Source organism: Trichosurus vulpecula, chromosome 5 (assembly GCF_011100635.1).
Source record: "Trichosurus vulpecula isolate mTriVul1 chromosome 5, mTriVul1.pri, whole genome shotgun sequence".
Classification (NCBI taxonomy): domain Eukaryota; kingdom Metazoa; phylum Chordata; class Mammalia; order Diprotodontia; family Phalangeridae; genus Trichosurus; species Trichosurus vulpecula.
In genome coordinates, this window is record NC_050577.1 from 94710632 (window position 1) to 94724507 (window position 13876).

General features: G+C 38.8%; 1 protein-coding gene across 6 annotated transcripts in view; it reads left to right on the plus strand.

Annotated features, from left to right (window-relative positions):
* LOC118849952 (GTPase IMAP family member 5-like) overlaps positions 1-8322 on the plus strand; it is a 57625-nt gene extending 49303 nt beyond the window's left edge. For all 6 annotated transcript variants that reach the window (XM_036759065.1, XM_036759066.1, XM_036759064.1 and 3 more), the window contains 3 exons: positions 2490-2560; positions 3752-3800; positions 4995-8322. In XM_036759065.1, coding sequence (XP_036614960.1) covers positions 2490-2560; positions 3752-3800; positions 4995-5872 — 998 coding nt within the window. In that variant the 3' untranslated portion in view covers positions 5873-8322. The remainder of the gene's footprint in view (positions 1-2489; positions 2561-3751; positions 3801-4994) is intronic.
* The last annotated feature ends 5554 nt before the right edge of the window (positions 8323-13876 follow it).

Here is a 13876-nt window from a genome sequence, read left to right on the forward strand (position 1 = left end):
CCAGAGATCTAACAAACTGAAAGTTATTTCACTTAGCAAAGAAGGAAGGTGAGGAGGATAGGGGAAGCCACAGATAGCAATCACATAACAATTTCTTAACATTGGTCTGTGTAGTCCCTGTGTCTGGCCTCTCTCTCCCAGTCTCTGCTGGAACTAACAGGCTGGGTCCTCAGGGAGCAGTTGACAACTTCTGTCATCTCAGAATTCCAGGAGTAATCCTGAGGAATTGAGGTTTGTTATACTGTCACTTATGAGCTCCAGTTTGGTGTGCTTCACTCACTCCCATATCAGTTAACCAGATGGTATCAACTCGGTTTTTCCAAAGAATATTTACTAAAAAGGTATAGCAAGGTCTGAAATGGCAAAAATGTCCCTCCCCCTCCCCAACCCAAGAGCACACTCCCTGCTGCATACACTTGGTCCCTGGGAATACTAGGCTCAAATGTGAAGCACAGGTACAGAGGCACCTACACAAGGAACACCTGTGGCCTAGGGGTGGCCCTGGTTATAAGAGTCCTGTTCTTCTTCCAAAGGGTCCTCACCAAGTGCAGTTTGGGCTATGACATAGCTGATGGATGTCGTTTGGCTGAGCCAGCTCCTTGCAGTGCTCATTGTCTTAGCTGGCCAGTCATTCCTTTGCTAGACTGGGTAGATTGGGTTTCCTATTGGCTGCCCTGGTTCCTTACTAGATTCAGTCTTTGCTGTCACTGACTCTAGATTGTAGTGGTAGATGACACCTCAGAGGGCTTGATGAATTTCCTCATCTCCCTAGTCTCCTCTCAGAATACTCATACACTGAAGATCAGAAAAATAAACACAAAAAGAATAGGTGTCATTCCCTCAGGAATACATGGCATCTGAATGAGGAATGAGGGAGCCAAAACTGTTTCCCCTTCCCTACCTGGAGGCCCGTGGCAGCTCTTCCTTACTCAGACATGCCTGGGGAGAGAAAAGGGCATGAAGGGCCCTGTGTGAGACTACTCAGTTCAGGTTCACCTCTGTTCCATCATTAGTCCTTCCAGTTCCTCAGACCCCCACTAGACTCTATCACCACATGGCACTAGCCCCTTATTTATTCTTGACCAGAAGAAGTCTCCCCAAAGATCCATCTGTTGGGTGAAATCAGGGAGTGAATCATGTGCAAGCTCGAAGAACTGGGGCCTCATGGGGCAATCTTCCAGTGTGCCTCTTTTTATCTTTAGGATAAAGAAACATCACTTTTCTTGTCCTTTTTTGGCAACTCTGTTAATGGACATTAGAATGGAGCTGTGAATGTCAACAAGCGATCTTAGCTGAGCACAAGCTTTAGGCCTGGAAAGGAACCCCTAGAGAACATGTCATCCAATCCTCTTATTTTACAGATGAGGAAACTGGGGGCCAGTGAGATAATGTGACTTGTCAAAGCTGGCAGAGCTAAGAAGCAGCAGAATCAAGATGGAAACCTCAGCTTTCTGACTCCAAATTTAGGGCACATGCCACTGTCATGTATTGTTGGCTGCATCACCCATCCATAATGAGCCCCAGCAGTCCATCAGCATGTCATACTTTTAATGAACTTTCCGTGCTCATGTTTTTAACAGGGATCATCTGATGACAGTGTCCTGACTTAAAGAAGTGCTCCAAAAACAAAGATGTTAGATACCACATTAAGGCAGTAGAAGGAGTATATTGTGGGACAAGGGATACCTTAATTATTCTCTCTCATATAAAGCCATAGAAGTAATTACCTTTTCTTGATTTAATAATGAGCAGGGAACATCAAATTGTAACTACCAGATCTTAGAGTTGGAAGGTACAGAGTTCACCTTATCCAATCTCCTACACAACGAAGGAATCACTTCTGTAACCCAACTAGAGGTCATCCAACCTCTAGCTGACCACTTTCAGTGACAGGGAATTCAGGACTTTCCAAACCATTCCATTGAAAAACTCTATTTGCTAGAAGATAACAATGGGATTGAAGGAGACAAAGGATTTTTACAAATGTCATAGTTGTTTTGGACCTCACAGACATGGAAAATAGAGACAGAATTCAAAACTATCGTGACACTAGAAGCTAGAATTGGAGTAGAAGATTGTGTATTTTTTTTTTTTACTTGTGGAAGGACATGCAAGAGAATTCTCTTTGGGAGGGACTGGGCAGAGATGATCAAAACCAAGGTGAAATGTCATCTTTATTTGAGAGATAGGTCCAGACTGTCTGATACTGTTGCTCTGTAGGCAGACAGCTAGTTGCTCAATCCTGCACTCCTCCCGAGATATCCCAGTCCCAGGACAGTGATAAGCCTTGGGTTGTCTAGTAGAAACATGAAGGTACCAGATGTGAGGTGATGAGGGCTTTTGCTGAAGTGTTGACAATGGAGATGGAGAAGTAGACATGTCTTTGAAGAGAATAACCAGGAGACACTAGTAAAATGGGGTAATATAGTTCTGATTCAAGAATTGTTTTTTCTTTTTTGATGTTCTTCCTACTTGTGTTTGATTTTCAGACAACACTGGTTTACGGTGCCCACCCTTAGAAAAAATGACTGATTACCAATCTCTTGGACAAACTCTGCAGGTAAATACTATCAATATCCCCCTGGGTATTCTTGAAGTTCTGGTGAATTCCTCCATCATTCATAAATATTTCACACCTTTAAATTTGACAAGTAAGAGGTATGGGACACGCTTGAAAGGTTGGGACAAGCTCTCAAACGAAGTGCAAAGAGTCACCTATGCTCTCAGGGCAAGTTATGAAAACCATGGTCTTGTGTGTTACTGTTCACTATATACCTTGAATATTCGTTGTAAAACACACACCTTGGCATATTACAATATAAAAGCCTAGGGTCACAGAGAATGGAATTTTTCTGGCAGAAAAATACATGAATTTATTTTTAAAAATTCTAAAGAGGCTTTTGTCTATCAGCAGCTCTGCCCCTTATCCTATGCTGTGCAATTGCCTGTTTTGCCTTCTCCTAGGGCTGATTCTCAGGAAAATTGTGGAGGCATCAAAGTTTGTGTTAGACATCCCTCTTTCATACCCTTTGCTTCGCTTTCAGCATCGTCAGCCCTAACACATACCCCTATGCTGGACCCTGGCTAGTAGGAGCCATTCTCTTGTGGAGTTTCACCATCTTCAGCTACCATCCCTTACAGCCCAATCCCCACAGATCCAAAAATCATTCCTCTTTGTCTTTGGAGAATCTATTTTGCTTTCACAATCTTCTGGGAATTTGTAACACATCAAATGATTTATAGGAGCCCAACTGTGTAAAGCTTTCATCTACATCTAGAGGAATCACTGGGTTGCCTGTTGATCTACTTTCATCTCCTACCTCAGTCCAATCTGTAGTAATTACTTTAAAAATCCTTGTTGACTGACTCTTTCCCCTGCTATGAAAAGAACTGACCATGGGTGAACTGCCTTTTCATGTTCACAGCTTATCTGGTGGGGGCAGGGGTAGGGGGCGGGTGGAGAGACAAGATTAGCAAAAGTTTTGGTTAAATAGTCCTCCTGCTGGGTTACTGACTGAGAACAAAAGTGATGTTGGATTGTGTCCTCTGAGCTCCTCTGCTTAATTTTACCCTGAAAATTAACCTCTATATTTTTCACCAGTGAGAATTACTCTGTTGGAATAATTATTCCTAAATTGGATGCCACAGTTCCTTCTGCATTAAGAGAATGGCTTGGATTAGGTGATTTCAAAGATTCTTTCTAGCTCTAATAATATGAGTGCTTTTTATCCCCCACCCCCTTTTTTTCTAGAAAGGAAAACAGAAGATGAAGAAAGCAAAAGATGGAGATGTTGATGTGGGTAAGGAGACAGTGTCATTAATGTGTTACTTCTCCCAGTGTCTTCCTGAGAGGAATAGAAACAGTGGAACTGGGGTGTGCACTATCTTTTTCCTTGTGAATGATCAGCTGCAATCACAGAAATAGGGTAGGGCCAGACATATAGGCAGAGAAGGTGACCAACTGTATGGTATAGTCTGACAACATCAGAAAAAAGTTTCCATTCACCCATAAATATGTCAATGGCCTGCCAGCATGCTTGAAATTTATTCCTTTGAGCTAAGGCAAGGATACCCATCAAAATGTAAATGCCCCCAAAGGGGCAAAATCCTACCCACCCTCTAAGGTAGGATTCAAATGTGACTCTTCCTTCCTAAAGTCTTCTCTGACCCAAGACAGCAACAATGTCTGCAGTCTCTGAGCTCTCATGGCACTTTGTTAGTAATCTCTTGTGAGGCATCATGTTGTGTTTGATATTATAGTTATTAGTGTTCATATATTCCCTGCTAGACTAGAGTCACCACTGAGGGCTGGATTCTTATTAAACAGTATCCAGCATTTGATTATGTGTATAGTGCTGCTCTGTAAATGTTTGCTGAGCGGAAAATGTTAGAATGGGATGAATGACTCAATAAATAACACCTTAGCAAATTCCAATCTCTTAGGTACCTAATTATCACCACAGAAAACAGAGAGCAAGGCCCTGAAGTGACAAGACCTAGGACAGGAAAAAAAATGATGAAAAGGGGTCATGTCATGGGATAATGCTTACGAGGAAAATCCAGGGTGGGCACCCTTGGGTGGAAGGGCAGTGACCAGAATGTTGGTCCATTGAGGTCTCTATAAACACTTTGATAATCCTTTTATCCATTCTTTTCAATTACTCAGTCATTACATCCCATGTGCCCTGACTGTTAGAGAATGAAAGAGAAGGGCCCAAATATAATGACTAGGGAGAAAAGGGGACACAAAAAGTACAATGTTGATTGTCATACCTCATCTCCTCCAAAAATATTTAGTTATGTATCTAACCGTGCAAATTACTAGGCTATCCACCTTATGGAGACAAATCTGAAGGTAGTCCTGGCTCCTACTCTCCAAATGCTTATAGTTTAAGATAAGCAACTATAGGGAATAGCACCAACCAAAGATATCTGATGCGATCTGATGGGACTTGTTGGGATGTGTCATTATTGAGAAATACTTTCTCTTGCAGAAGGCCGTGACATCCATCAAAACAGTGAGCCATTGAGGATCATCCTGGTGGGGAAAACAGGAGCTGGGAGAAGTGCTACAGGAAATACTATCCTTGGGCAGAGAGTATTTGAGTCCAAACTAGGATCCCAGGCAGTGACCAAGAAGTGTCAGATGGAAACTGGAATGTGGAATGGGAGAAGTATATTGGTGATTGATACTCCTGCCTTCTGTGAGTCAGGTTCCTGGACTGAAGAGATGTACAAGGAAATTGGAGAGTGTTACCTTCTCTCCTTTCCAGGTCCCCATGCATTAGTCTTAGTGACTCAGATTGGGCGCTATACTGCAAAAGATAAGGAGGCAATGAGGAAGGTAAAGAAAATTTTTGGAGTAGAGGCCATGAGGCACCTAGTTATGCTTTTCACCCGTAAAGAAGATTTAGGGGAATCTTTAGAGGATTATGTAACAAATACTGATAACATAGACCTACAATGGGGAATCCGAGAGTGTGGCAGGCGATTCTGTGCCTTCAACAACCGGGCCACTGGGGAGGAACAGAAGGCTCAGGTGGCAGAGCTGATGTTTGTGATTCAGAGGATGGAGGAAGAGAATGGAGGCAGTTATTACAGCAATGCCCTTTACCTTGATGCTGAGATATTCCAGAGACTTAACAATAGTGGGTCTGTAGAAAGCTACCAAAACTACCTAGAAAAAGTAAAATCCCACATTCAAAAGCAGACATTGGACCTAAGAGAGGCTGAGGCTAACTGTATTGTCCAGGCATTTTTGAGGGCCCAAAAATGGGTTTCTTCCAACCGCCGAATCTGTTTAAGTCTTTTGTTCTTTGCCTTGGCTTTTCTTGTCATTATGGTTGCTGTATTGATTTCTCAAAAAGCTTGAGTAGTTTTTCTAAGATGGCTCCTAATAGTAATTATTGGAAGATGTCCTTCTCAGTGTCACTATCATGGCATTTTTTTCTAAATGGATTTCTCTAATTTTGAAAACATATATGATCCTCAACTCCTATTCTTCTGGAGAATACTTGGCAAAGAGACACCTAAAAGAAGTCAATAATTTTCTCATTGCTTTTCACAAGAATCAGGAAATTAAACTGATAGTTCTGATATCTGGTAGTTTTAGTGGTGAGTTTGAAGGGAAGCTGTGAGCTACTTTGGGCATCTATGATGACCTTTCTGCTGTTCTTTCTCTATATCTCCTGCCTTAACAATGCCACCCACTCTTACAGTTTTTAAGAACCATCTCTTTGTAGATAACTCCCACATTTAGATCTCTAGCTTAATCTCTCCAGAGCTCTAGACCTACATTCCCTATTGTGCATAGCACATTTCTACCTGTATCTTACCAGTAATGAAAATTCAACACGTGTCATTATTTTTCCCTACCTAAATTTATCCGGTTCCTGATATTTGAAACCTGGGGATTTTCCCAGACTTTCCTCTTTTAATTTACCTGAACTGTTCAAGCCCTGAGCTATCAATTTGACCTCCAAAATGTCTCTCCCATCTGTCCCCTCCTTTCTTCCCAAAGCTACTATCCTGATATCACCCACATAGGTATTGCAATGGTCATAGATCATAAAATCATAGATTTAGAAATGGAAGGGACTGTCTAAGTCATCTAGGCCAACCCCTCTCATTTTATGGTTAAGGAATTTGAGGCCCTAAGAGACCTTACTTTCATAAATCTCTCCCACTGCAATTCATCCTCCACTCAGTATTGTCAAAGAACACTTCTTAAAGCACATGTATGATCATGTCACCCCCTCGGCCCCCAATCAGCCAACTTTGCTGGAGGCTCCCAGTCACCTTAAAGATCAAATGTAAAATCTGTTGGCATTTAAAACTCATCATAACCTGCCCCTCCCTTTCCAGTCTTCTTACATGTTATACCCCACCCCTGCCTCTCATGTACTCTCTGATTTAGGAGCACTGTTCTTGCAGTTCCTCAAATGACCCACTCAGGTTATTTTCACTGGCTGCCACCCATGCCTGGAATGCTTTCCTTCCTCATCTCTGCCTCCTAGATTCACTGGCTTCCTTTGGGTCTAAGCTAATGTCTTATTTTCTACAGGAAGTCTTTCCTGGTCCCCTTTAATTCTAGTGCTTTCCCTCTCTTCATTTTTTCCAATTTATCCTGTATATACATTGTGCATAATTGCTTGCATGTTTTCTGCCCCATAAGACCGTGAGCTCCTTGAAAATGGGGACTGCCTTTTGTCTTTCTTTGTATCCCCAGCTTTTAGCACAGAATAGAGTTGACAATAAATGTTCATTAACTGACTGGCTTTCTGAAGGTCACACAGGTAGAAAGTGTACAAATTTCATCATGTGCCTCTTCTCAAAATCCTTCAGTAACTCACAACATTACAGAATGTGAGAATTGGAAGGAACAGTAAAAATCATCTAATACAAGGCATATACCAAAGGAATCCTCAGTACAACAAATGCATTGTTTAATGAATACAGACTAAACTAGTTCTTTTGACATTTCAGTCATTCTGAAATCTGATATCCCTCTTCCTTTGCAATCTTATTTCATACTACCCTTCTTTCACATACTATCACTTCTAGACACATTAGACTCCTTGCCCTCCCCTGTTCATTTCCCTTTATGCTCTCACCTCTGTGCCTTCACTTCCTTGTTCCCCAGTCCTACAATATCCTCCTCCATCTTGTTCAATAATTGAAATCCTAACCATCCTTCAAGATTGGCCTCTAATGTCACCTCCTCCGCATCTTCCCTAATCTTCCCATTCAGAAGAGATCATCTAGCTCCCCAGACCTCACATTGTTCTTGATTTGTGTTTCTCTCATGTACTGAATATGCTGCATTGTATAGTATAGTTAACCTGTGTACGTATATCTTGTCACTCTCTGTGATGATAAACTCCATGAGAGCAGGGATTGATATTTACAACTTTCCTAGTACCTAGCCCAAGACCTATATACAGTAAATGCTCATATTATATATGTTAATTAAATATTACAAATCCCATTGGCATCTATGTTATAAAATTATTTCACTGCTTTATTTGATAAAAGAACTAACTGCATGAATTTTTTTCAGTATGAATTAGACCAGTAGTCTCCAAGAAAAAAAATTTGGCTTCAAATGTTAGACAGAGGAAAATTTTGTTTGGAAGATTAATTTACATGCTTTGAGTGATTTGGGAGCTCCAAATAAAGGGCTTAGCTCTTTACCTGCAGATTAATCAAGAAACTATGCCAACTCTCAATGAAAATCTGCTAAAATGGCTCAACTTCCTCTCCTGCTTTTGTTATTAGATTCAATTAAAAAGAAATAAAAATTGTTGCTTTGCTGATAGAGAATCTGGTAAAGTCTTAGGGTTATCTTTCTGGGCAGGAATTCTCATGTCTAATACTGAAGATATAACTGTGGGTATAGAAGGTGAAGGGGAAAAGAGTAAATACACATACATGTGCACATTGGAGCATACACACACATACACACACACACACACACACACACACATGCATGCATACAGGTGTTTCAACAATCCAGCTAGCAGCTGTTGTAGGGGCTAAAGCCCAACAACAAGAATGCTACCAGCACACTGCAAAAGCACAGGTTCTTTTGATCTGCTTAACTAAGGAAAGCTACGTTAAGGGGTTTGACAAGCTTACTTTAATTTAGCATACAAATATCATTCACTTAGTTCAGGGGAAAAATCCAGCATCCTGAACTTCAGAACAAATACAAACAAATTACAAACATCAACAGACAGACCTTGTCTGATTCAAATCCCAATACATAGTTACCAGAGTTTAACAAAGTCCCAGCATCCAGGTTACAAGCTGGAGGGCTCTTTAGCTACAGCTGCTTGGAGTCTCTGCATCAGCGCCATCACGAGTGGGAGCCCTGCACAAATGGCTCTGTCTTCTCTTCTTGTAGGGTTTCAGATGTCATCAAATGTCATCTGAATGACCAGAACTTAGGCTGCTATGATTGGCTCTTGAGTTAGCTCCTCCCCTTAGGACCATGGGAGGTTCACATCCACATAGGTTAGGTTAACACCTAATAGGGGTTAGAGCCTGGGGCTTAGCACTTAGTAAGACTCAAGATGGGCATGGCTCTGGAGTTAGCACCTCCCCTTAGCCAGCCCCACCTTGGGCCCCACCCCAGTCACCAATCCACACCTACATAGGTTCCACACCTAATAGGGGTTTGGGCCTGGGGCTTAGCACCTAGTAAGGCTCAATGAAATACACCGAATTACTCAAAGGAAACGAAGGCCAGCTAAGTGCTAAGAGCCCATTTTGCTTACCAACACAACAGGTGTATGTGTATAGCCCAAATTTTGCTCTGAAGTCCTTGATGTCTTCATATTTTAAAAGTAATTGCTTTTCCTTGGCAGTTCATGGTACCTTTGCAAAGACTGAGCATATACTAGTACATAAAAATTTTATATTTAAAAGTAGAAAAGCAGAAATATTAAAAGTATCCTTTTCAGATCACAATGCAATAAAAATTATATTTCATAAGGGATCACAGAAACATAGATTAAAATCTAATTGGAGATTAACTAACCTAATCTTAAAGAATGAGTGGGTTAAAGAACAAATCATAGAAACAATCAATAATTTCATTAAAGAGAATGACAATAAAACATCATATCAAAACTATGAGCCACAGAAAAAGCAGTAATCAGAAGAAAATTTATGACTCTAAATACTTACATCAGTGAAACAGGGAAAGAGTAGACCAATGAATTGGGTATACAATTAAAAAAATTAGAAAAAGAACAAACTAAAAATCCCCAATTAAGCACTAAATTGGAAATCCTAAAAATTAAATGTGAGATAAATAAAATTGAGTGTAAAAAACCCATTGAATTAATAAACTGGGAACTGATCATAGAAAAAACAAATAGATAAACCATTGGTTAATTGATTTAAGAAAAGAAAAGCAAATCAGTAGTTTCAAAATTAAAATGGCGAATATGCCACTAATGAAGATGAAATTAAAGGAATTGTGAAGAGTTATTTTGCCCGATTATATGCCAATACAATTTAGGTGAAATGGGAGAATATTTACAAAGATATAAATTGCCCAGATTAGCAGAAGGGGAAATAGAATATCTAAATAGACCTATTTTAGAGAAAGAAATTGAACAGACTATAAATGAGCTTCCTAAGAAAAAAGCACCAGGACCAAATGGATTTACAAGAGGACTCTATCAAGCATTAAAGATCAACTAATTCCAATATTAAATAAAATTATTTTAAATAATAGGCAAAGAAGAGATCTTACCAAACACCTTTTATGAAACAAATATGATAATATCTTAAGCAGGAAGAGTAACAACAAAGAAACAAAATTATAGACCAATTTCATTAATGAATATGGATGCAAAAATCCTAAATAAAATACTAGCTACAAGATTCCAACAATATATTACAAAGATTAAACATTCTAACCAAGTAGGATTTATACTAGGAATGCAGGGATGATTCAACATAAGGAAAACTACTAACAATTGATTACATCAATAATAAAAGTTTTAAAACATATGATTGTATCAATAGATTCAGAAAATGCTTTTGATAAAGTACAACACTCTTTTCTATTAAAAAAAATCTTGAAAGTATTGGTATAAATGGATTTTTCCTTAAATTGATAAAAAGCACTTATCTAAAAACCGTCAGCAAGTATTCTTTGTAATGGGGATAACCTGGGCTCCTCTCAGTAAGATCAAATGTGAAACAAAGATGCTTATTGTCATCAATGTTATTCAATATTGTATTGGAAATCCTAGAAATAGCAATAAGATAAGAAAAAGAAATGGAAGAAATCAGAACAGGGAATGAGGTGATAAAGCTACCTCTTTTTGTGGATGATATGAAGATACACTTCATTTTTTAAAAGTCCTTTTAATTGTCTTTTAAGTTTAAAGTTTAAAAGTCTTCTAAGAATTTGTGTGTGTGTGCTTGGCACCATTTGATGTTTCTCATTGAAAAAAGACTGGCTTTTTTTTTAGCTCCATTATCTTCTTCTGAACATGAACCCAATCTTCTCTATCCCCATAGTAGTTATCTATGGTTGGGTTCTTTCTCCTTTGCTTACTCACATTTATTTATTTATTTATTTTTGCTTGTTTTGTTTTTAGGTGCTATTAGTGTGATCAAGTTCTAGTCCCGAGGCATGGGGAATAATGCCCCAAGCCTCAGGCCCTTCTTACTGTGATCACTGAGGTCTGTCCCAAGGCCCAAACTTGGGCTTTCCTTTCCACTCCCAAGCTACTGCGAGAGCCCCTGGTCATGCTGTCCTGCAAATGACCTTACTTCCTTCAGTCTCTCCTGTGGCTACAAACTACAACTGTCCTCTCTTCTCTGGAACTAAAACCAGGGACGCTGCTCTCCTGCAACTGCACATAGCCAGTAGGGTCCTCATCCCTCTGCTACTGCACTCACCAGGTGTGTGCTAGCTCCTCTCAGAGACTGGTAGCCTAGTCCACGATGTGTCTGATCAGCACAGCTGGGCTTGGTGTCCCTCAACAGTTGAAGGTCCTTAAGTCTTCTACTCAGCCATCAGACCCCCACACTGTTGGTGAGACAAAAGTTCCTAAGGCTGAGGCTGGCTTCCAACCCCCACTGCCCCCAGGGCTTGTTATACGTTGAGGGTAGAGTTGGCCTAGAGGTGTTTGCATGTCACTGAAGAGGAACCTCTGCCCCAGGAAGTCAGATCTATCCTGTGGACTTCTTAGCTTGTCTTAGGAGAACAACTGCTTTACCCAGACTTTGGTTCTGCTCTACATTCCCTCTGAGGCAATGTTTTGTCTTTTTCTGTGGAGGAAATGTGGAGAGCCAAAAGTTTTCTAACCTACTCTGCCATCTTCCCAGAAACTTCTCCGAAGATATACTTGGAAAATCCCAAAGACTCAACTAAAAAGTTACTTGAAACAATTAATAATTTTAGTAAAGTAGCATGGTATGAAGTAAATCTACATAAAGCATTAGCATTCCTATATATCACAAACAAAACCCTGCAAGAAGAGACAGTAAAAGATACCCCATTTAAAATAATTGTAAACAGTATAAAATACCTGGGAGTACAGCTGCCAACACAATGCAAGGAACCATATGAATGAAATTATAAAAAACTTTTTATACGAAAAAAAAATCAGATTTAAATAATTGGAGGAATGTTAATTGTTTAAGAGTAGGCAGTACCAATATAATAAAAAATGACAATTTTACTTAAACTTATTTATGTATTCAATAACATAGCAATTAAATTAGCAAAAATAATTTTTTTTACTGAATTAGAAAAATAATAACAATTCATTTTGAAGAATAAAAAGTCGAGACTGTTAAAGGAATTAATGAAAAAAGTGTAAAGGAAGTAGTACCAGATCTTAAACTATATTATAAGGCAGTAATTATCAAAATTATCTCATACTAACTAAGAAATAGAAAGGTGGATGCATGGAAAACACAATTTACAACAGCAAATAAATATAATAACCTTGTATTTGACAAGTGTAAAGTCTATTATTTTGGTACAAGAATTCATTATTTGGATTAAATTGGTAAAAGTTTATCTTTCTAAATGAGAGTACTAGAGAAGATGTGTGTATATATACATATAAACACACATATGGATATACATGCATATACACATACATATACATATATGAATATATATGTATATGTATGCATGTATTTTGTGTCTAATAGTAGCTGTTTCTAGGGAAGAAAGGAAAGGAGGGAAGAAAAAAAAGAAATTTACATAATGACTTTATTATGTATTTAAAAGGAATAAAAAATTATACATAACATATTTGCAGTTTCATGTGTAATCATTTTTTCTATTCTACTATGTTATGGAAATACTGATTTTATCCCATAAATTAAAAATAAATAAATTTTTTTTAAAAAATATCTAGTATTTACTTAACACATAATGATTTATGGTGAGCTTTACATTCACCATCTTGCTGAATTTCACACCAACCTGTGAAGAAAATGTTTCAAGTATTACTGCTGCTATTTTAAGGATGAAGACAATGAGAGTCATTGAGGATAAGGAGAAAAATGACTGAATGATTAGAACTAAGAAACAGAGATGAGGCTCTTAAGGATGAGGAGGGATGATCATGTGCCAGCATAGATGTTGTAAGGTGAGAGGTCATCTAATAATAGGTCAATGAAGAAGAAACAAGTGGTAAAGGTTGGTGATGCCCGTTTGGGCAGGTACTTGTTGACTGATAACAATAATAGGAGAGGTCTGCTATCTTGCCAGGATAAGACACAGGACATGCCCATATTTGTCAAAGTCATTGAGTTCTAGTTATGCTTGTGATTCATCTGGGCACAAGTGATACTGATAGAAAATAGCTAGAAAATAATGGGAAACATTACAACGTTTTGAAGAAGAAAGACTTAAAGGACGTAGTGTTTTTCCTCATTATTGCGCATCAGAGACAGGTAGATTCTGAAAGTGAATAGCTAGTTAAGAAGATGGTGTCTGAAAATTGGATTGGATTTCTGGCCATAAAACATAAGAAAAGGAGGCTGTTGGCTAGAATGTATTTTCTTATAGTTTTACTAATCAAAAGGGTTTCAAGACAAAAAGAAGAGGAGTTGGGGGAAAAATACCTACCTCTACGTAATTACCAAGCTATGTACTATAAAGGATAGCAATAGTATAGAAAGAAGCATAGCAATACAGATGCCCAAAACTTCACAGAAGACAAAGCCCAAGAAAAGAATCAGCAGAAAAACCATGGCTTCAGATGTCTACAAACAAATATACAAAGGAAGGGGAACTAGACATCCTTATGCATAGAGGCAAATTTGACCTCATATCTATCATTGAGCAAATAAGAAGGAAAAATTCTAGGCTGGAACTGATTTTTATCAA